Here is a 23,413-nt window from a genome sequence, read left to right as displayed (position 1 = left end):
GCCACGGCCGAGCGACGTGCGTGACCGCGACGTTTAGTTACATTTTTCAAGAGGTGCACGTCAGGCTACCAGTTTTTTGGGGTAAAACACATTTTCTTGACCACATTTACAGTTTGGTGAGCATATTGCATTCTGTTAATTAGCAGCCGTGGGTGGAACTCATACACAGCAGAGTAAGCGTCCTGTTGCCTCTAGATGCTATAAGGAACATTCAATTTAGGAAGAACCTAGGGGGATGTGTTTTCATGCTAATGGAAAGTTACCAGTTTTATCGCAAACCGCTAATCAGCTTATAACGTTAGTCGTCGGGGCAAGGGTAAAGTAAAAAGAAATCGCTATTTCTACACCACTAACAAGGCTCCAAATAGCACCACACTTCCACGGTAGCATAACAAGGGTCCCTACATGTAAACTGAAGCATTGAGAACTTTGTAAGTGGACAGACAGTTTATTAAAAAGATAGTTTATAAAGACAGTACCGTTCACGTATACAGGCGGGCGCCATAACAGTCATAACCAGTCGAGCGACTAACGCCGTGCAATATGAGCCGAACTGTCACTTGAAATCTCCCATGGTCCGTGGTTTCCCAATGGGTCAATAGGAATTATGTTTGTGAAATGTAATTACATGGAAATGCATGAATTATATCCGTTTATTAAAATATATGCCCACCTGTATACGTGAATGGTACCGTCTTTATAAACTATCTTTTTAATAAACTCTGTCTGTCCACTTACAAAGTTCTCAATGCTTCGGTTTACATGTAGGGACCCTCGTGGAAGTGTGGTGCTATTTGGAGCCTTGTTAGTGGTATAGAAATGGCGATTTCTTTTTACTTTACCCTTGCCATGACGACTAGCGTTATAAGCTAATTAGCGGTTTGCGATAAAACTGGTCACATTCTATTAGCATGAAAACCTATCCAAGAGAACGGTCGACTCGGTACACACCTGTTATTACCCCTCCACAAGCAGTTCTGAAGATCAAGATTGTTAAGTGCCACTTTCAGTGTTTGGAGAGTTTTCCAAATTTGTATCATTGCTTGCCACATAATTAACCATACTGTTGTCGTAAACAAAGAAAATGGAAAACGTAGACTATAGTTGTTCATGCATTCACAGTTTATCCCAGAGAGTAGAGTTAATAAGCCCTATCAGGCTTGGAGTGCCATTTTCTTTTAGTTGGCATTTGAAGCAGTACATGGAAATAGCAACGGCTCTCAGCCACATTTATGAGGTGACGGACGGCTGATTTATTGGTTGCCCAACAGCAAAATAGTGAAGCCAGCACCTCTGTCTGAAAATAAAAGGTAGAGCAGTGTCCCTAATGTTTTATGTATAACCCACGACCTGTGACTGGGCCCTGCAAAAGCCATTTGCATGTGCTCCTGCACCAACAAAGTACACATAAAGAACATAGAACCCAATGCTTGCACAAAGACATGAGCTGTGTACCAGATCACTCCCTCGTTCACTCCTCCCTCCATAAAAGACATTTAACAGTTGACTCTATAGTGAGCAATATATTTTTGCATCTATAAAATAAATAAAAATGCATTGCATTGTGAGACTGCTAACAGAATCAGTGTACATTACTTTTTTTCATTCCATTGAGTGTAGTCCACTCTTAGAATTAGGACACTTAAATCAAACAGCAGGAAGTGAATAGAGTGCATTATATTCCTCATTTTATAACTGCCTTTTTAGATAGATACATGCTGTTGCTGTTCAGAGACATTTCTAAGACGCTTCGGCTTATTAACAAATTAATCTGGGTTTCAACACCAGAAACAAGGACTTCTTTGCATTTACATCATGAAAGGCTCCCAATTGACACTCTCCCTCTACACCTGCCGGGACTATTGGCTAATCTAAACAATCATAACCCCTGCAAAAAAACACCATTTATTTTATTGCACTATCAATCTCCCTTTCCCTCTAACAACACACACGCACGCACGCACGTACGCACACAAACACACACACTCACAAACTCTTTCCCATCTAATGGGGTCACATGGCAACCATTATCACGCACTGCTGGGTACATGCTAATGCATCATGGGAAAGGGTATGTGCAAAGCGCCAAAGGTCAAATGTTGTACTTTAAAATGCTTTCAGCTCGCCTCAGCTCAGGCTCAACTAACAACTATTACCTTGGCCAGCAGGCTCCTTGCAGAGTTACATTAGTTTGATTGACAATCCAGGAAAGCAAATACTGTAAGCAAAACACTGAGAACATCAGTTTGTCCACTCTCTGACACTGTCTGATGTACAGATAAAGAACTGAATGGAAGAGAGTTGAAGCACAAGATAGAAATATATGGGAGAGTGCAAATGGGGAGAGATATATGGAATAAGTCAAGAATCAATTAGCCAGGATGCTTACCTTTTAGAAACAAATGTATTTTGCTTAGAGCAAGGCTGGCATTCAACCGCTTGCACACGTGCATCATTGTGTATGTATAATATAATAATATTAATACATTTTTATGTTATGTCATTGAGTATCTTGTCTTGTCTTGACGTTGTGTGTTGAGGACCACAATGGAAATAATGTGTTTTTATCCTCAATTGTTACAATTAAATAAATCAAATTAAAAAAATAACTACGCTGGATGGTAAGGCCGAGATAAAGTACAACTAAAGTTACAGTTCATAGAAACACAAACACATGCATATGTGTACCCATACGTACATAATCACTCACACACAATATATCTACATCATCAAGGAGCGAGTAGTGAGGTGTGTGGGTGCTTATGCAACTTACAAATTGTAGAGTCTGCTGTCTACTGTTTAGGCACATGATTAAATAGTATTTAATAAATTAAGTATTTTTGTTAAAATGAAACACCATATGCATATGTTCCATGCATACAGCTCGGGAATATAACGTCACAGCCATCTCTGCTCAGAAAGGCTGCTGTTTGCTTGTCGTCTTCATCCCATTACACCAGATTAAAGCTCTCTCAACTGAATATCTCATCATTCAGTCACAGCTGCAGCAGAAAATGGAAATTCTGCAGCAGCTGTACGTCTTGTCCAAATACATTTTCTGTGCAGGCTGTCAACAGAAGCTAGGGTATGAATATGATTATTTAGACCATAAGCATATCTGAAACACTATGGGGAGGCTTCAAAAGTGAATCGTCTGCATGTCAATGACTAAAGTCACAGTTTGCACTGAATTTATGTCTGATGATAAAACAGAATTAATGATACAATCCCCCCGAGCGGGTCAGTAAAACCTCACCTTGTCTCTCAGATGATGTTCTGCAGCATCGATGTTCAAAGGGTCGTCGAAGTTCAACAGGTCCTGTTGCAGAGGGAGAGAGAGAGAGAGGACATGAAGAATTGCCCACGTCAGCACTATTTGCTGTCTGCAGTGTCACCCTGGATACTGCAATTGCGACAAACAAAACATTATAATTATGCTGTTGCCGTAGAAATGCCATGCACAAGAAGCGGGGCGAAGTGTGGGAGTGTTCATAGAGAGATAAAAAGGAGGATGGCCTGAGAGGTTGTTTCCTGATTAAGAGGTACAATTTAGGGCATGGCCCCACATCAATGCAGATTACCATCACCATTATCATCGTAGACACAGTGCTGACCCCAGGCTGAGTGTGGATGCTTTCAAAGTGCAATCAAGGATAGATCTATGCAAGTTTGCAATTAGCAAAGTATGCATATTTTGGACTAAACTAAGTAATCTGATTATTATCGGCTGCGTACATACTGCTTACTTTGGCATCCAAAATGTTTAAATGAAAATGTTTTTTTTTATTTAACATATCCCCCATTCCATTTGATATTTAGAAGCATGTTTGCACTCATATTCACGGTCAAATCTTATCCTCCCTATATTTTAATATTCTTCTGAACGATGAAACATCTTTCCCAACATGACCAGAAAGCTGATTAGTTATCTTCATTTTCTGAAGAATTTGTAATGAATTACTTTCATACTCAAAAGGGAACATCCAGAACCAGCAGGGGATGCATTTCCACAAGCATAATGTGTAATCACAACTGTGTTTATTTCCCTATAATTTTAACGTGTTCTTCATAACAACAAAGATAATTTCCCCCAAGTCAGAAATGATGGTCTTATTGCAGCTGTAAAGAGAGATAAACAAAAGCCTTGGTTCATCTGATCTGAGCTTGGACAAACGTCATTGGTGTAACCTACATACAGTAAGCCATTTCCAACTTCAGTAGTGTGGATTTAATTCATTTCTTTAGGTAGTTCAGTGTCTAACAACATGAAGGTAATAGGTCAAGGCATTAAAGTAAAAACAAGCAGAACTTACAGTAAACAAGGAGTTCAATCCCCAGACAACGTCCTTAGGAAAAAAAGAATTAAAAGAACATTAATGATCAAATTGCATCACAGACAGCTTTTCTACAACCTAAAAGCAAGAAAGTGCATTCAAACATACAGAGCAGTCCTCTCAGCCATCTGACTGTACCAAATCAAGCTTTTTGGCAGTTGATTCCAAATGTTTGATGGGTAGTGTATATAGTATGAAAGGGGTGAATCATTTTTTCTGACATTATTTCAGCTGAAGCTAATTTAGAGGAATAATGAGGACAATGCTAAAGGCTTCTACTTTATATGGGACAACAGGAAATTTTGTCCGGGTCCTCAGTAAGAATGGAGCCAGAGTGGATGTATGTTATTATAAATTCCTTTTAGTCTTATGACGAAAAGAAAGATCTGTTCATAAACCGATCAATCAAAACCACAAAAAGGCTACATGGCACTGACAAAGAACTTGTTAGTTAGTGTGCACATCTTTGTTTTATGGATTCGTGTGCAGTTATACAATTTGTAGATTAAGCAGATACTTCATTATATAACTTAAAGGTCTCATGACATGGTGCTCTTTGGATGCTTTTATATAGACTTTAGTGGTCCCCTAATACTTTATCTGAAGTCTCTTTCCCAAAATTCAGCCTTGGTGCAGAATTACAGCCACTAGAGCCAGTCCAACAATGAGCTTTCCTTAGGATGTGCCATTTCTGTGTCTGTAGCTATTGTGGAGGGTGGGGGTGTGGCCTTGACCAACTGCCACTTTTCTCGTTTGAAAGCCATGATGTCTCTCTCTCATGGGTGGGCCAAATTCTCTGGGCGGACAAAGCAGAGAAAGGGGAGGTAACCTTGCTCCTTATGACCTCATAAGGAGAAGATTCCAGATCGGCCCATCTGAGCTTTCATTTTCTCAAAGGCAGAGCAGGATACCCAGGGCTCGATTTACACCTATCGCCATTTCTAGCCACTGGGGCACCATAGGCAGGCTGGGGGAACTCATATTAATGTTAAAAAAAACTCAAAGTGAAATTTTGATGCCATGGGACCTTTAATAGCAGTATATTCAAATGCTGATCATCTGAGAAAAAAATCCATTGACATACGGTACGGTTACCTCTTATTTTTACTGTCCACATCACCAAATAATTATTATCATGGACACATCAATGAACAAACAATTTTTCTTTTTACCCTTTTATAAAAAACCTATTAAAAAAAAAACACATGAGAATGTTTCAATTTTGCTCGATTGTCAAGTAAATTCTGGAAATTCGAATGCAAGCTTTTCAATTTCCAGTCTCTAAGATGGAAACAACTATGAACAGTACATATATTATTCTGCAATAACCTTCACAAGAATCTCTTCAACATTTCCCTTGAGACAAAGCAGCCATGGGAATCTTTAATGTACCACTGCAACAAGCAGGATATGACTATAGAGTAGGTTTGACAGTGGCTAAACAAAGATGCAATCATAATTGCCTTTTTTTACTGTAGCTTATGACTTTCATTATGCCCTGCTTTTTACCTTCAGGAATAGTCAAGTGAAATCTAACTAAGAAATGCAGGGACATGATGACAGAATATAAGAGTGATGGAAAACATCACAAAAGACCAATTAATAAGGGAAGTTCTATTTCACTCGGCGCTGCTGCAAACAACTGTTAGATGGTCCGCTGATTGACAATTTCAAGGGAATACTTTCGGGGATTCCATTTAATTAACTTTTGCTCATTCTACACACATGTATTTATATAATTTACAAAATGAAATAAAGCCCTGAACTAACATGTCTGTTTTGCTAAATCTGTGATTAAGGCAAATTAAAATAATCTTGCAGACAATTCCAGGCTGAACTAACCCCAAAGAAAAATGCATTGCTTTTTCTCCGTCTCTTATGTACCATGGTACATACTAATAGGTTTAATTATCAAACTAAAAAAACATTGTTTTTGTCCGATTCCTGTTGAACTGAAACCAAACTATCACCAGCTTTTATTAGAGCCAGCCTGTTATTAGAGGCTTCATTTCTAAAGGCTACAGTATAGACCAAATCACCGTGTCGCACTTAACATAGTCTCGCTTTGGCAGACCTTCCTCCACAGCGCTGCGGAGGAGGGTCTGGCTAGTCCAAACAGCATTCCGGGATGGGAGAAAAACGTGCTCTGGTTTATTGGCATTTCTTTAACCCAATCACAATCGTCACGGGTGGCGCACGGAGCCCCGAAGCCGCTGCAAAATAGCCTCGGGAAGGAACTAGTTTTGGTGGAACATGTGTACGTTCAAAAGTTGTTTAAGTCGTGCAACAGAAAACTCAGATTGGACAGATAGTCTAGGTAGCTGTCTGGATTTACCCTGCAGAGATCTGACGAGCAGTTAACCATAGTCCTCAGAAATCCACCGGAGTTTAAAATTCCAACACAAAGAAAGCGGAAGGTGACCGAAAATAAGGACAATAAGCGGAATTTCCGGCGGCAATGGAGCAATCCCGGATGTGGAATAACATTGTGGATATAGACTACACTTAAGACAACGCACTTTTGGGTAGACAACTGGCCATTGATTTCAATTGTGAAGAAATGTCTTCTCCGCAGTCTAGGCCTGATCCCCTCCCCAACTTTGCGAGATCTGGCAGGGCGCCACCTAACTAACCTGCATTGCTGATTTTGCAAGCGCCATCCCCCTCCCCGCTTTGCTATCGGGATGATTCGCCCTACTACGAGTTTGGTTACCATCGAAATGACTTCGAAGCTGTTGTATTAAGGTACAAATATTGCATAGTATGCCTTTAAATATACAGATGAAAATAGAATCTGTCGAAATGAAATAGTTCTGCTTAAAAAAGCAAAACTCAAAAGCAACAAAGTGGTGAGTTTGACAGGACTGCATTTTTCACTCAATGCTTTGCAAATGTATTTTGTTGAATTTACTGTGTGTGTGTGTGTGTGTGTGTGTGTGTGTGTGTGTGTGTGTGTGTGTGTGTGTGTGTGTGTTGAAGTGGAGAGGAGTGGTGACCAGTGAAGAGAGACATCATCACCCACTCAAAAGCTCACACAATCCTGTCTGACTCACACCTTTTGCACTTACTTTTTATCACATATTTTTGTGCACTGACACATATGAACCCAAGCCTGACCGCTCCCTCAAATATGACCACATCCACATCTACTTTTAACAAACGGATAGACTGCATTTAAACTTGGAACACAAACACAAAACAAACATCCACCCACTGTCAAACACAGGCCAGGGATAAAAAATGGATGGTCACGATAAAGCCAAAGCAACACAACTATGACCAACATCAAAAGGTCAGTGTACTGTCCTTCAGAGGGGCACTCACTATGGCTAAAATAAAAGATAATGTCAGGCTGATCGTTCATTTCAGAGCAAGGTACGTTTTCATGGCAAAGTCTTCCATTTCTTCTTGGTGTATCATGTGATTGGCGTCATGCAAAGTGGAACATAATGTGTGCAGGGATATGGAGACACTAAACCTGTCATGATGACATTGCAATGAAACAAACTTTATCCAGCTTGACAATTTTACAATTTACGTAGAATGTGTTCTTTATTCTGTACAAGAAAGCTATCTATTTCAGCTTCTACTGAAAGCAGAAAAATGAGATCCCCCAAGTATGTTAATGTGTGCAGACAACTCCAGATTGAGACAAAGTTATAAAACCCCCAAAAAAGGGGGAAGAGAATCCTTGGGGATAAGTCAAATCATGACAATAACTTCAAGAGCACTCGTGGCAGGAAACTCAAAAGGTAACAAGATTTACTGGATCACCCTCTAAACTTCTAAATCTGGCAACTGCACCTAATATGCATACATTTACATATGTTCATAATTACAAGTGCATTCTAGTGCAGAGATTGAGAGGAATGTTGATCTAGCCTTGCGTCCCTGCTGAGAAGCAGAGATAGGTGTCGACTGTATCAGAATGTTTGAGTGAAAATTAAACAAGGCAGAGCTTCACCATATAACGACATTCAGCTCCACACCGGAGTTGCCATCAAAAATAATTTTAGTCAAATCTTGAATAGGGACAGCAGCGGTGCCATTGCTTTAAACTTCAGTAACAGTTGCAGAAAGTGCTCATTTTGTCACGGCCCTGCTCTGTGGCCAGTGGTCTTCAGACTCTTTGTTTCAGCGCAACAGGACGTCTTTAGTCGCCTTCATTCCACTATCTATTTCTTTAAGGCATAGGTTTTTTTGTTCATGTTCCTTGTTTTATTCATTGTGTTTATTTTAGTTTTCTGTGAGTGCCCTGTGAGTTCCATATATGTTTCTGCATGTCTTCCAATTAACACCTGTAATATATGTATAACACCAAGGCCAAAACACCTGTGTTACCAGTCCTCGTTGTCTTGTTACCCAATCAGTGTTTCCCTCGTTACTCCTGTTCCCTGCCCACTCCAGCTGTGCCTTGTCTTGCAATTTCCTCCATGTGTTAGTTCTTTAACTTCTTTGCCAATTTGTTTGTCCTGTTTCCCTGTCTTGCTCTTCGTGTTCGGTCTATCTAAGTTTGTTTCTCTGTTATGTCATAGGTCCTTGAATTGTCCCAAGACTTTCTCTCTCTGCTTTGGTTGTGCTTTATTGGGATTTTGAATTGGTTTGCTTGTGTATTTTCTTTTCTTCCATCTGGCTGTGTGGGGTGTGGGGCACAGGTGGGGGAGTTATGTGTCTGTGTTCTTTCTTGTGTTCATGTTATAGTTTCTCGTTTGACTTGGAAGACCATAAAAACTAAACAGTAAAAAAAGTAAAGCAGTGTGCATTCATGTTGGACTGGAATATGTGCCAACAATAAAATATCACAGCATAAGGTCTATTCTACTACACAATTGTTGTAGGAGCTGTAAAAAAAAAAAAAATGAAATCTTACCCTCAATGTAAAACTAAACAGTGTTGAAATACAGATTGATATCACATGGAGAGTAGAGTCCTGTTAATCCATTCACCACCCACAACTTGAAGACAGATGAATACATGCTACACTTACTTTTCCTGTTCTAGAAAAACATGCAGTCTACAATCCCTGAAACATGTAGTTCTAAAATAGAGTAACATTTTCTTTAATAGATGCAATGTACCTACCTTTAATGTTCTAGTTGGGGCCCAGCCTGTGCCATCAATAGAGTGTTCCCGCAATAGGCTGAAATAAAAACAAATTAAAAAAAAGAAGAAATACTTGCATGTTATCTAAGCCACTTTGTGGCAGCTTGTCACTGTACGTTGTTACCCTCACGCAATGCCAAAAGTGTTGCCGAAGGTTACAAACTCCAAGACCAAGAACATAACTAACATTTTCGAGAATGTGATAAGCTACATTGTTTAAAAGGGGCAGTCCACCCCCCCAAACCTGTCCCTTTAAGGGTTTGCCCATTACATTTCAGGGGATGTGGGTGAGAGAGGATGTCTACAGTAGCTAAGGGAATACTCTTTCATTAGCTTTTCCCATCAATTACTTAGCAGGAAGAACAATAATGTAACTTCAAGTAAAATACGAAAACTAGAGCTAAACAGAGGAAGAAGCTTCACACTGTGGGTGAGTCGTGAAGGAGGTGTCGGCAGCATTACCTTAAACAGATCTCTCCATTCTCTGTGATGTTAGGATGCCATATTCTGGTCAGACATCTCACTTTAGGAGGCTGGAGATTAACAGGGAGAGAAAATTGAGAGAGAGACACTTTTTTTTTTTACTTTAATTTAAATCATTTAATTTAATAAACCTTTAATACCCAATATTAACTTGTCAGATCATCTTTATATAATAAAAGTCTTTGCAGAAGGTGTAAATGGAGATAACTCCATGCTTATGCTGCTATTGCAAAATAGCGTGCTTTACTAGGTAAGCTTTAGGCCTGAGGTCCTTATCAGTGACCAGCATTAAATCTAGAGATGTTCCGATACCGATACCAGTATCGGTATCGGCTCCGATACTGCCTAAAACGCTGGTATCGGTATCGGGAAGTACTGGAGTTTATGCACCGATCTGATACCACGTAATGAAGCCCTAAAGAAAATCTACGTTAAAGTAGTTTATTTATGTTCTTTTTCATTAAAACTATAAAAGAAAGTTCTGGGGCATTCCTTGTTTGCGTTTGTTCATGTTTCACAAAGAGTTTAACCAGAGCCAGACCGACATCATATCACATCCATACAGAGATAGTAGTATACAGATGTTAAAACATAATGAAATATATGACACGCTGGTATCGGATCGGTACTCGGTATCGGCCGATACGCAAGTTCAGGTATCGGAATCGGTATCGGGAAGCAAAAAAGTGGTATCGGACCATCTCTAATTAAATCAGGTCACAACATCCAGTTTTTTTCATCATGTATGTATTATATAGTGATGAACTAAAATGTTCTGTGTGGCGTAATTTCCCATTTCCTCTGTTTTGGTGAAATTCTTCAGTCGTGAGCATTTAAATAGACCAGTCCTCAAAACTCAGGCCTGTCCACAGATGGATTATTCACTGTTGTTGGTCAACATGGACGCTTCTGTGCCTTCTATTTCTGTGCTCCATGTCCCACTGTGGTTTGGGGCTTTTAACTGGTCTAGTATTCAAATCTGAGAGGAAAAACACCCCCCATAGGGGCTTCTTCATTAACTCAGTTTCAGAGTTTGACTATTTAAAGCCAGCTTACATGTTTTAAAATATCTATATATTGAAGAAATTATTATAGAATAAAATATACTTTTTTACAAATTTACTCAGTAATTTACTCAAATGACTCTCCATGATTACTAGCAGAGTATCATTCCCCTGGCTCACTTAAACTACTAATGTGCAGTTTAACCCCAATATGGATTTAACGTGAAAACTTTCTGTCTTGTCACACTACTCTTCGCCAATATCTCCCACGGGAGCATTTCTTTCCTTGAACGCCACTAGGCCCAACTTTATGAATCGATTAACCTTTCATGATTGAATGTTAATTTAATTCTGTGGCAGGCGTCATAAAACTGCCAGGGATGGATGCATAGAGGAAACAGTGTGTGTGTGTATAGCGGAGACGCTGCTACTTATATCCCTGAGAACTGAGTAGGCCTACTATGTTTTTTTTAATTGTGAAGAGTTATGTCACTGGTCAATGACTTGGTGAATGTATTCGACAGCTAGTTAAATTCTATGTAAATAAATAAATAAATTGTTAATTTGATAAATTGTTGAAGTGTGTGTGTGTGTGTGTGTGTGTGTGTGTGTGTGTGTGTGTGTGTGTGTGTGTGTGTGTGTGTGTGTGTGTGTGTGTGTGTGTAAATCTCTGTCTTTTGTTTGTGTCTGTATGTATGCCTTGTATCTTCATCTTTTGTCTAGTCCTTTATCTCTCTCTCCCTCACACACACACACACACACACACACCCCAACATATTTACACAGGCGGGCACGGGCATGCACACAAGCAGACACACAAATAAAAATTTTCGACCACATTATGAGAAACACGTGGACAACTCACCACCATGTTATAGGCTTCGGGGACGTCTACTTCAAACTGAAACCTTCCACTCTGGTAGTAACCCTCATCTGGAAGAAAATGGAGGAAGAAAGACAGAGGGCAAGGGTTTTCAATAGAGAGTATCGGTTTTATAACAAACATCACTTCACAATTCCCTGTGAAAAGAGGGACACGATCATCGTCATACACTGTTGATCAGCATTTAAATATGTCAACATATCATCGTGACCTTCTGGATTAAGTGACTAAATGCTTTCAGACATCACGTTTGGCCTAGCAGGCTGCCAGGTGTCACTGTACAGCAGCAGTAACAGCAGTTACCTTATGTACTCTATAGCTGACTGGGTAGAACTCTTTCCAGGGGTCTGTCTGACAGCATAATGCACAGATAATAAAAAAAACAAAGCTAATCCTCTCTCCCACCACAAATACTTGTGTAGTATGCTGCCAGGTGATGTATAAATTGAGCCAGGTTTAACTTTTTTTTTTTATAGCTGGAGCCCTCCCATGCCAACGCAGTAGTCACACTGAAATGAAGGAGGTTTGTCCCTGAACTCTACGTGACAGAATCCAGAGGAGATCCATCAGCCGAGATCAAGGACTATGCGACAGGAGAGTAAATGAGAGGACCGATTCGACAAACTGAATCTCAACCTAGGAAGTTATCTCAGAGGAGAAAAGGTCTAATGTGTGATGTTTCAGTTGGACCACATTCTGTAGGTCAAACATAGCACTGGCTTTAATCCTCCCTTTTGATCTTGCAATGGCAGACTACAGTACACCAAAACACACAGACACACACACACCTACTACACAACATGCAAGCATAAAACAAAAATGTTTATTCATATACACACACACACACATCATAAATTAGATATTTCTCAGTCAATTGCAGTGACATTTGTTTGACCGGTTAATATATCATTCTACCTTTATAAGCTGTCCAACTAATGAAAGACGACTCTCTCTCTCGGTCTTCCCACTCACCCCAAATGTAGCCAATTAAAGACATATGATCTGTTGAAGAGGGGTCTTTAAATAGTTGAACCAGAGGAGATGCTAGAGAATTGTGCCAGAAAGAAAAAAACTACCTATGACGGGCGATATACATAGCTAACACAGGTGGACTGATACCCATGGCAACTTTTGATTGAACTCAAGAAATTGAGGGACAGATTTAGAGGAAAGGAAAGCACTCGATAATATGTAGTGATATATGTAGATATGTAGCCAGTATCCAGTTTTGCACATTTTGTCTAAAAAATAACATGTTAGAATACACTTCTGCCCTTTATTTTATACGGTCTCATTTACAAATACAGAGAAGTGAAAATGTAATTTACACCTTACAATTTAATGCAATACAAATGTCCCAAAAATATCAGTTATTTCAACACTGCTCTGATGCTGTATCAATAAAACTTAAAATGAGTTTTCAGAAGAAAAAGTTTTTTTTTTTACACGCACACTAGGGTTGTGCCGATGGACGATCCATCGTGATGGCTGGCCGACATCACGATGGAGAGCCACCATCGTGATGTTTCATGTTGTGATGATCTGTTCATGTGCGCTGCAAGAGTTATGTTTCTGTTTATTGAATGCGTTATTCAGTGCAAACATAACCGTGAATGTAGTTTAATCTCAGTAATGATGGTATATTAGGTTATTACTGTCGCTCTGTTGAAGGCAAACGTCCCACTGTACTGTCGTTACGCAGATCACGGACATTTTTACACTTTACTGCACCGTACTTAAGTGAAAGTAGGTCAAGTTGTAAAACCTACCAGCAGGGCACAATTTACAGAGGGCATTTAAATGTATCTCTAATCGTTTCTATGTTAACTGTTTGCCCATAGTAATAGAAAAAAATATTTATGTAAAGCTACCCCCCCCAGCCCCGACGACAATATCATCGTCCATCACGATGTTTTACTGTAAACATCGTCAACTGCCAATTTAGGAGACATCGCCCAACCCTAACGCACACATCAAAATTAGCATGAAAGGCCAGCAGCTCTCTCACTCTCACTCTCAACCCCTGCCTGTGTACTCAAACACTGGGCAGTTTGAGATAAGGCCTTCTTAAAAGAGCTATCTAAATCTCACCTAGACTCCATTCATTGCAACAAAGACAGAGGTGCAATTTCATTAGACCGCACAGTCTCCCCTGTATTATAAATGAGAAGAGTAAAGGGAGAGAAACATTGTGTGAAAGAGAGAGAAACCGTACAGCTTGAACAACTGTCAAGCAGAAAGGAGTAGAAAGAGAGCTACATATTAAAAACGGGATGGATGGATGGATGGATGGATGGATGGATAGAAAGAAAAGGGCAGAAAAAGCAACAAACTGTAAGAGGGACAAAGGAGGCAGAAGACAGAGAGCATCTGCTAACTGACAGCGGTCATAAATAATTAAAGATTGTCTCCAGTAGACAGGAACAATCAGTCTTTACTGTCACAGGACGCTGAACTGCATACATACACACTGACGCACGCACGCACACACGCACACACGCCATGAACAGTTGACGTGCATTGTTGCACCATTTTATTTACTGTTAATGAGGAACTACTAAACTACCAAGGAGGAGGCCACAAGCACAACACACCTGTTATAACAGTTCATTTCCTGATGTATTAAGGTAAATCCCTGAAGTCACATGCTGATGTGTATTAGGTTACCATATAAAAATATTTAAGTATATACTATATATTTAGTTCACTTAGAAGATTGCCTCCTTGACAGCTCCCTTGTTCAGCAGATGGATTTCATTAGTTTATCATTTACATTTGTGCTAAACTCACACATCTGCATCATGTGGTTGGTCTGCTTTGCTTTCACACCACAAACAACAGAGTTTAATTGAAAGCAGGCAGAGACCCGTCCTTTGAAGCGCTCTGAAAGCACCTTTACTTAAAATGCAAATAGAGCCTTCGTCTGAATCAACGATTTTGACAAACTGAAGCAAAGAAAAAAATCATGTAAGAAGAAATAAGCCATCATACCCAGATGAATAAGCATAGTTGTGTTTCACCCTGTAGAAAGATAGAGAAGCAGAGTACAGGTACAGGTGTTGACAGATAATTAGGTTTTCTGACAGAGCTCTGAAAGAGACAATAAAGAGACAGATTATCTGAAAAAACAAGGATGTGTTTCTTTTCCTTCATGGTTCTGAAAACATCACTGACAGTGAGGAGCTTTATCAACATTTCCTCTATTTTTTTGTTGTTGTTTTGCCCGGATTTGTACACTTACATTTTGTATACTTAGATTTTATTTTTACAAACGTGGTGTGCACCAAGGTGACAGCCAAAAAAGCTTTATCCTTGCAGCACAACTCAAAACCGATACTATGACAGTATGTTTTCCCATGATGATGATGGTTTCCCAATACAAGAAACTCAAACAAATTATACTGAAAGGCAGCCGGGCTTCTACAGAAGGAAACACTGTTTACCCGTACAGCTGTACTGTGACATGAGCATGAAGCCCGTACATGCAGACACACTACTGTGCAGAGTTGAACTTCTGATTGCCACGTAGCCCCTGTAGCCTCTGCTTGGCTGTCCAACAAAAACAACAACAATACCACCACCAACAGAGCACCAGCAAGCTCCAACACTGATCTAATAACTGAAACCCCACTGTATAGCCAAATTAACCCGTCCAGTGCACTATGTAGGCCAAGCATCTATTTGGACAGCCACAATTCAAATGCTATTGACGTGACTTAATAGTGCATTTAGAAAAAAAACCAACAAGGTAGAGTCCCTACATTTTAAAGAAGGATCTGAGATGAACTAAAGCACAAAACATCTCCAGCCTGGGAGCTCACATAGCCAAACTAATACGCTTGACGTTGACCATTTCTGAGCAAATGTGCATAAAGACAAGAAGTCATCCAAGGTAGGGCTGGGCGATATATCGATATAAACAAATATATCGATATATTTTTAAATGAGATATGGAATTAGACCATATCGCATATATCGATATAGTTCAAATGTGATCCTTGCTCCCATAGATATGTCGCCGTGAGGTTCTAAACATACGTCAAAACCCCGCGCCATCTTGGAACAGGGGGCGAAGCATTCAGATCAACGTTGAAGATGCCGGACTTTTGTACTGCTTAATTATGTTCGATAGAGGAAATGAAAAGAACAAACAGCAATGGATAACATTTAACAGGTGACAATGTGTTTTATGATTATATATGCGCCTTTGACCAGCAATCTGAGCTGCGGCGGCAGCGGGAGGCGGAGAGCCCCCCGTGGCGGGCGCGCCGGTCTCTTCCCGGGCAAAAACACAGCTTCGCCTGCGCTGCTGCGCGGGTCCCCGCTGATCCAGTTCGGACCAGCCAAAGACAGATTGGTCGGTCGGATCTTACACGTAGTCCAGGACGAACTGTATGTCGACGTATCGGCGGAAAGTTCCACTAAGTTTCCGCGGCGGCAGGCGGACGGAAAGAAGCTACAGTGGGGCAGCAGAGACCGTCTGCGGCTGCAGGATCTGGAGCTCAGTGCCCGGTTAAAATTACATGTAACGCTTAAATACATACAGAAATAAATAGTGGAGGAATGAGCCTGGACATTTCAGTCTGTTTAAACTTTACCTTGAAGCAGAAACTTTTAGTTCAGAAGGGTGAAGTTTCCGTTTGGACTCAGATCTGTGAACCGATCATAATAAATTTCTTTGTTTTGTAGTCGATAGTTCATCTTTTAGTTTACTTAAGTGGAAGCAGTATCAAGTGGAAGAATGGGACTATAACCTAGGCTTACAGGCTTTACATTTTGAACAAAGTAGATTATATTAATATCAAAAGCTTAATTGACCTTTGGAATGAATCACAAATAGCCTATGGAGCTTTGATTTCAAAAAGATCCTCCTGTTATACAGTATTTAGGTTTCCATTTTATTGTTATTTGAACAGCTGAGCATTTAATCATGAACCAGGTGAAGAAACCGGTTTATTATTTATTTGATTTTGCAACTGTTTCTATGAAACTACTTGTGACATGTCATATTTGATTTGGGCTTTGACTGAACATTTGCTCTCACTTCGCGGGAAAAATATCCGGGATATATATCGTATATCGATATTCAGCCAAAATATATCGGGTATGACTTTTTGGTCCATATCGCCCAGCCCTAATCCAAGGTGTTACAAAAATATTCAAAAAAAGGGCGGTAAGATATGATTTCTGCAAAAGGTCCCTGTACAAAGTGTTGATAGAGGGAAAAACGACATGCTATTATTTTATCAATGTAGTGGCAATCTGACCACAAAAAATGCCACTGGAGGGAATTTGTAACCATTTCCAACGCTTGCTGGTGCAAATAATGAGGTCCGCCATCGTCTTAAGGTTAATCCTTTATTTTATAAATGCTTTCAAAAAGACTGTGCCAGAATAACAACGAGCAGACGAGATCTAAAAACATAAATCGCACACAGCTGAGGTTGAAAAACTGTCGCTTCCCAGATCCTAATTTCCTCAATCCCCTTCTCACCTTATTCCCTTTCTAACTTATGATTAGCACACACACACGCACACACACACACACACACACACACACACACACACACACACACACACACACACACACACACAATAAACATAACACACGCACGCAGCACATAACTAAATTGGCTACAACAATCAATAAGGGTCATTGTGAGTTGAATTTTATTTTACTAAACTATACTTTTTTTGCCATACATTTTTTTTCAACACACATTATGACCTCTTGCTGTCTCTTAAAAAGAGTTTTGATGATACACTCAAACTTTGCAGCTTTCTGCAGCGATGTGCACGACAATACGTCAATTATCCATATGCAAATCAAGCAGAAAAAGTACACATCTGAAACACAAAGACAATGTGATTTGTTTTTCTTTCATTACTGTATTTCTATGGCTAATCCAAACAATGTCATGTGAGAATGTGTTCACCCCAGAGTGTTGCTGCTGTCCCCATTCCTCAGAGACACAGGGGTCCTGAGCAATGGGGGGGGGGGGCACAGCGCAGAGTGGTTGCATGGGAAAGAAAAATAAACTAAATCGAGTAACTAAAGAGACATTCCAACTGCCCCATTGTTTTCTGGTTGTTGTTTTTCTTTTTTTAATCGAGCAAAATAAATGTTGGATTCATGTTGGAGAAAATACATTTTGAGCAAATATTTGCATGCAATATACAGTTTATTATGTAAAAACAAATAAAACAAAAGAAAATAAGCTGTTCTCAGCCACCCGCCGTGCTTCAATTACATCTGGGCAAACAATTTGTTATGGTTTCTTCTTTCAGTGAAGTGATTTGAGTTAGATTGTCTCTTAGAAAAAAGAAAAATCAGCTTGGTACTGAAAATATGAAACTGAACCATGCAGGGTGCCTTCTTCACTTGGATGAATATTGCACCACATGCCTCCAATAAAGCAAAAGAAAGAGTGCTGTTCACAAGAACCACAAGTGGATAGTGTTAAGATGTGTAAGACCACATCTTTGTCTCTATGAATGGAAAGTTTAGGGTTTTGTTGCTCTGTAAAACTTTTGTGTACAAAATGTTTATCAAGCACAGGACTAAGTGAAACAACTGAAAGTGAATTAAGGATATCAAAACAATTTCAGCACAAAAGTTTAAGCACGTTTCTGTCAGTTATCAAAAAGCTGGGCGTGTGTGTGTATTTTGTTCGGTTTTTGTCACATTATGTGAAGCGGTACGTTCTGTGGCTGGGCCATAGGGCTGGACCCATTAAGACATGTTGCTGTTTTTGGGACCAGCAGTCAATCAAACACTACAATTACAGCATTACCTGTAGCGTACTCTCATCGAGAGTAAACCGAGCTACTGCGATTCCCATGAGAAACGTAGAAGAGAAAAAAAGAGAAGAGAAAAGGAAAAAAAGGTCAGGAAAGAAGCACTCATGTAAGGCTTGAGCTACGCTTCTACTCTGCATCTGCAACAGTCAGGAGAGTTTTTCACAGGCTGCTGCTGCTGCGCGCATGACAGCTCTCCAAAAATTTTAGCAAAAACATCTCAAATGCCCCCTGGTCACTGGCTGTCAGTCTACGAAGCGTTTAATTTGATATGCAGCGTTGTGTACTGTGAGCGGAGCACGCATGTTAAGTATCAATATTGCAGGCGATAATGTTCATTTAATTGTGGGAAGCCCAAATCGTGATCATGATTAAAATTTGATTAATTGTGCAGCCATAATCCTGAGGCAAGTTCCCTCCTTTGCATTGTCTATTCTCCTGACCACTTCCGTGCAGTACACATTAAAGCTTCTGTGTGTATACGTAAAATATAACGAAAAAAGGGAAAAAAAGGTCAGGAAAGAAGCACTCATGTAAGCCTTGAGCTATGACTTATCCACCTTGTCTAACAAGTCGAGAGGATTTTACCTTTACCTATCTTTCTATACACACAGAAGCTTTAATGTGCACTGCACGGAAGTGGTCATTACTATACTTAACAACCTAATTAGAATTAAAACGACTGCAACGATAGAACAAAATTGGAAAATTAGATGTGGACTATTAAATATTAGATCTCTGTCTTCTAAAGCAGTATTGGTAAACGATTTGATATGAGATAATAAAATTGATTTATTTTGTCTTACTGAAACTTGGCTGGGCCATGAAGAATATGTTAGTCTAAATGAAGCCACTCCTCCCAGTCATATTAATACTCAAATTCCTAGAGGCTCAGGCCGAGGAGGGGGAGTTGCAGCCATCTTTGATTCAAGCCTGTTAATTAATCCTAAACCTAAACTAAATTATAACTCGTTTGAGAGTCTTGTTCTTAATCTTCAACATCCAAAATGGAAAACATTACAGCCAATTATATTCGTTGTTATTTACAGGGCTCCGGGTCCGTATTCTGAATTTTTATCTGACTTCTCAGAGTTTTTATCATGTTTAGTCCTTAAATCAGACAAAGTACTTATTGTAGGTGATTTTAATATCCTAGATGCCTATCTGACAGTGCTATAGCTAAATTTAAGGAAGAGATTCCAACAGCATTTGACTCCATGTCATGCCTTAACATAACAGAGGACCTTTATGTTAACCTTAGTCCCTCTCAAATTGATACATTTGTAGACGGTGCTACGACCTGCCTACGGACGACTTTAGACTCCATTGCTCCCCTCAAAAAGAAGATGATGAAGCAAAGGAAATTAGCACCTTGGTATAACTCCCAAACTCGCAAAATTAAAACAAGTCTCCGGAAACCTCGAAAGTAAATGGCGTTCCACCGAAGTGGAAGAATCTTGTTTGGATTGGCAAGAAAGTCTCAAAACCTATAGGAAGGCCCTAAGAAAGGCCAGATAAGACTATTACTCATCACTAATAGAAGGAAATAAGAACAACCCAAGGTTTCTTTTCAGCACTGTAGCCAGGCTGACAGAGAGTCACAGCTCTACTGAGCCATCTATTCCTCTAGCTCTGAGTAGTGATGACTTCATGAGCTTCTTTAATGATAAAATTATAACAATTAGAGATAAAATCTATCACCTTTTGCCCTCAACTTCTAACGGTTCATCTTTAAACGCAGGAATGCTAGAAAGAACAACTATTCCCGACATATACTTAGACTGCTTTTATCCTATAGACCTTCAACAATTAATGTTAAAGATATCCTCAGCTAAGCCATCTACCTGTCTCTTAGATCCCATCCCAATGAGACTACTCAAAGAAGCGTTACCCGTGGTTAACACTTCATTACTAGATATGATCAATATGTCCTTATTAACAGGTTATATACCGCAGTCATTTAAAATAGCTGTGATAAAACCTCTTCTGAAAAAAACCACCCTTGATCCTGAGGTCTTAGCAAACTATAGTCCTATATCTAACCTTCCCTTTCTATCCAAGATCCTTGATAAGGTAGTTGCTAATCAGTTATGTGATTTTCTACATAGTTTATTTGATGACTTTCAATCAGGATTTAGAAAGAATCATAGCACAGAGACGGCACTGGTGAAAATTACTAACGACCTTCTAACAACTGCAGACAAAGGACTTGTCTCCCTTCTTGTTTTAGGAATCGCACTAAGCTGGTTTAAGTCCTATTTCTCTGAGCGATCCCAATTTGTTAACATTAACGATAAACCCTCCAAGCACGCTAAAGTTAGCCATGGCGTTCCTCAAGGCTCAGTGCTTGGACCAATTCTATTTTCCTTATATATGCTTCCTCTAGGTAATATTATTAAGAAACACTCAATTAACTATCACTGTTACGCAGACGACACCCAATTATATCTGTCAATTAAGCCAGACGAAAGTGGTCAGCTAGCTAAACTTCAAGCGTGTATTAAAGATATAAAATCCTGGATGACCCACAATTTCCTGATGTTAAACTCAAACAAAACTTAAGTTATTGTGATGGGACCAACGCACCTCCGAACTTCATTATCTAAAGATATAGCTATTCTGGATGGTATTGCCCTGGCCTCCAGCACTACTGTCAGAAATTTAGGAGTTATTTTCGATCAGGATATATCCTTCAATGCCCACTTAAAACAAACCTCAAGAACAGCCTTTTTCCATCTTCGTAACATTGCCAAAATTAGGAATATCCTGTCTCAAAACGATGCTGAAAAACTAGTCCATGCATTTGTTACTTCCAGGTTAGACTACTGTAATTCCTTACTATCAGGTTGCTCAAATAAGTCCCTTAAGACTCTCCAGCTGATCCTGAATGCTGCAGCACGTGTTCTGACGAGAACTAAGAGAAGAGATCATATTTCTCCTGTATTAGCTTCTCTGCATTGGCTTCCTGTGAAATCTAGGATCGAATTTAAAAATCCTCCTCCTGACCTACAAAGCTCTAAATGGTCAAGCACCATCATACCTGGAAGAGCTCTTAGTACCTTATTGTCCTAGTAGAGCACTACGCTCCCAGAATGCAGAGCTACTTGTGGTTCCTAGACACACCGCCTACCAAGAGTCTGGGTCTGCCGAGGTTTCTTCCTAAAAGGGAGTTTTTCCTCGCCACTGTCGCAATAGCCACTGCTAATGCTTGCTCTTGTGGGAATTACTGTAATTGTTGGGGTTTTGGAATTTATAGAGTGTGGTCTAGACCTACTCTATCTGTAAAGTGTCTCGAGATAACTCTGTTATGATTTGATACTATAAATAAAATTGAATTGAAATAGAAATTGAATGTGTTAACTAGCTCTTAGTGGAGGAGAAGCAGAGAGAGCAGGCGAGAGGAAGAGAATGAAAAAAGAGACAGAAAGAGAAGGATTAAACAAGAAACACAAGGGAGAAACAGAAACACTATAAGAGAAAGGAAGTGAAAAGAGAGGTGTGTGTGTGTGTGTGTGTGTGTGTGTGTGTGTGTGTGTGTGTGTGTGTGTGTGTGTGTGTGTGTGTGTGTGTGTGTGGTCTGTGTGTGTGTGTGTGTGTGGAGTGGGTCATTGTCAGGATAGACAGAGGTTCTGAATAATTGAGCGTGTCTCTCTGAGGAACTCAATCTCCTTATCAATTTCCCTTAAAGAACACAACACCAGACCCCGTCTCTAATTGCTGATCTTTGCTTTTCTCTGCAGAGTTTGCTTACAAAGACCTTTGAGAAAACTAAGCTTGGGGTTGCAGTGCCTACTCTGGTTGCAGGGAAACAGATGAATCACAGACACACGCATAACATACACACGCGCCTACAGCACTTAACACACTTCACGCACAAGGACGGGGCACAGCTTGAAAACTTTTAAAATGAATTCACCACTTGCTAAAACGTCAAGATTTGCAGTGATTTTCATCAACTCTCTCAAAACCAGACAAAATTAGGACTAATGACAAAATCAAGTTACCCAGGTCTTTTTTAGAATTGACTATGTCTGGTACTTAAACCACATTGGAGTATTAGCACCTACAACTGCAATAAAATAAATAAATAAATAAATATTCTGTCCAGGGCTGCACTCATATATATATATATATATATATATATATATATATATATATATATATATATATATATATATATATATATATATATATATATATATATATATATATATATATATATACACACACACACACACACACAGTACAGGCCACAAGTTTGGACACACCTTCTCATTCAGTGTGTTTCTTTATTTTCATGACTATTTACATTGTAGATTCTCACTGAAGGCATCAAAACTATGAATGAACACATATGGAATTATGTACTTAACAAAAAAGTGTGAAATAACTGAAAACATGTCTTATATTTTTTTTGATAACTCTGCAAACCCTTGGTGTTCTCTCAATGAGCTTCATGAGGTAGTCACCTGAAATGGTTTTCACTTCACAGGTGTGCTTTGTCAGGTTAATTAGTGGAATATTTCCCTTTATTAATAAAAAAGCAAAGGGTGGCTACTTTGAGGAATCTAAAATATAAGACATGTTTTCAGTTATTTCACACTTTTTTGTTAAGTACATAATTCCATATGTGTTCATTCATAGTTTTGATGCCTTCAGTGAGAATCTACAATGTAAATAGGAAAAAGCATTGAATGAGATGGGGCGTGTCCAAACTTTTGGCCTGTACTGTATGTGTGTGTGTGTGTGTATATATATATATATATATATATATATATATATATATATTTTTTTTAAGTCGTTACCAA

General features: G+C 39.4%; 1 protein-coding gene across 1 annotated transcript in view; it reads right to left on the bottom strand.

Annotated features, from left to right (window-relative positions):
* Window positions 1-23,413, bottom strand: part of ube2f (ubiquitin-conjugating enzyme E2F (putative)) — a 48,208-nt gene that overhangs the window by 9,775 nt on the left and 15,020 nt on the right. The window contains exons 5-9 of the mRNA XM_039817427.1: window positions 11,790-11,857; window positions 9,900-9,970; window positions 9,417-9,474; window positions 4,314-4,346; window positions 3,257-3,319 (exon numbers count right to left, since the gene is read on the bottom strand). Coding sequence (XP_039673361.1) covers window positions 3,257-3,319; window positions 4,314-4,346; window positions 9,417-9,474; window positions 9,900-9,970; window positions 11,790-11,857 — 293 coding nt within the window. The remainder of the gene's footprint in view (window positions 1-3,256; window positions 3,320-4,313; window positions 4,347-9,416; window positions 9,475-9,899; window positions 9,971-11,789; window positions 11,858-23,413) is intronic.

The sequence above is a fragment of the Perca fluviatilis genome, chromosome 12 (genome assembly GCF_010015445.1).
Source record: "Perca fluviatilis chromosome 12, GENO_Pfluv_1.0, whole genome shotgun sequence".
NCBI classification, from domain to species: Eukaryota; Metazoa; Chordata; class Actinopteri; order Perciformes; family Percidae; genus Perca; species Perca fluviatilis.
This window is presented reverse-complemented; position numbering and strand designations above follow the sequence as displayed.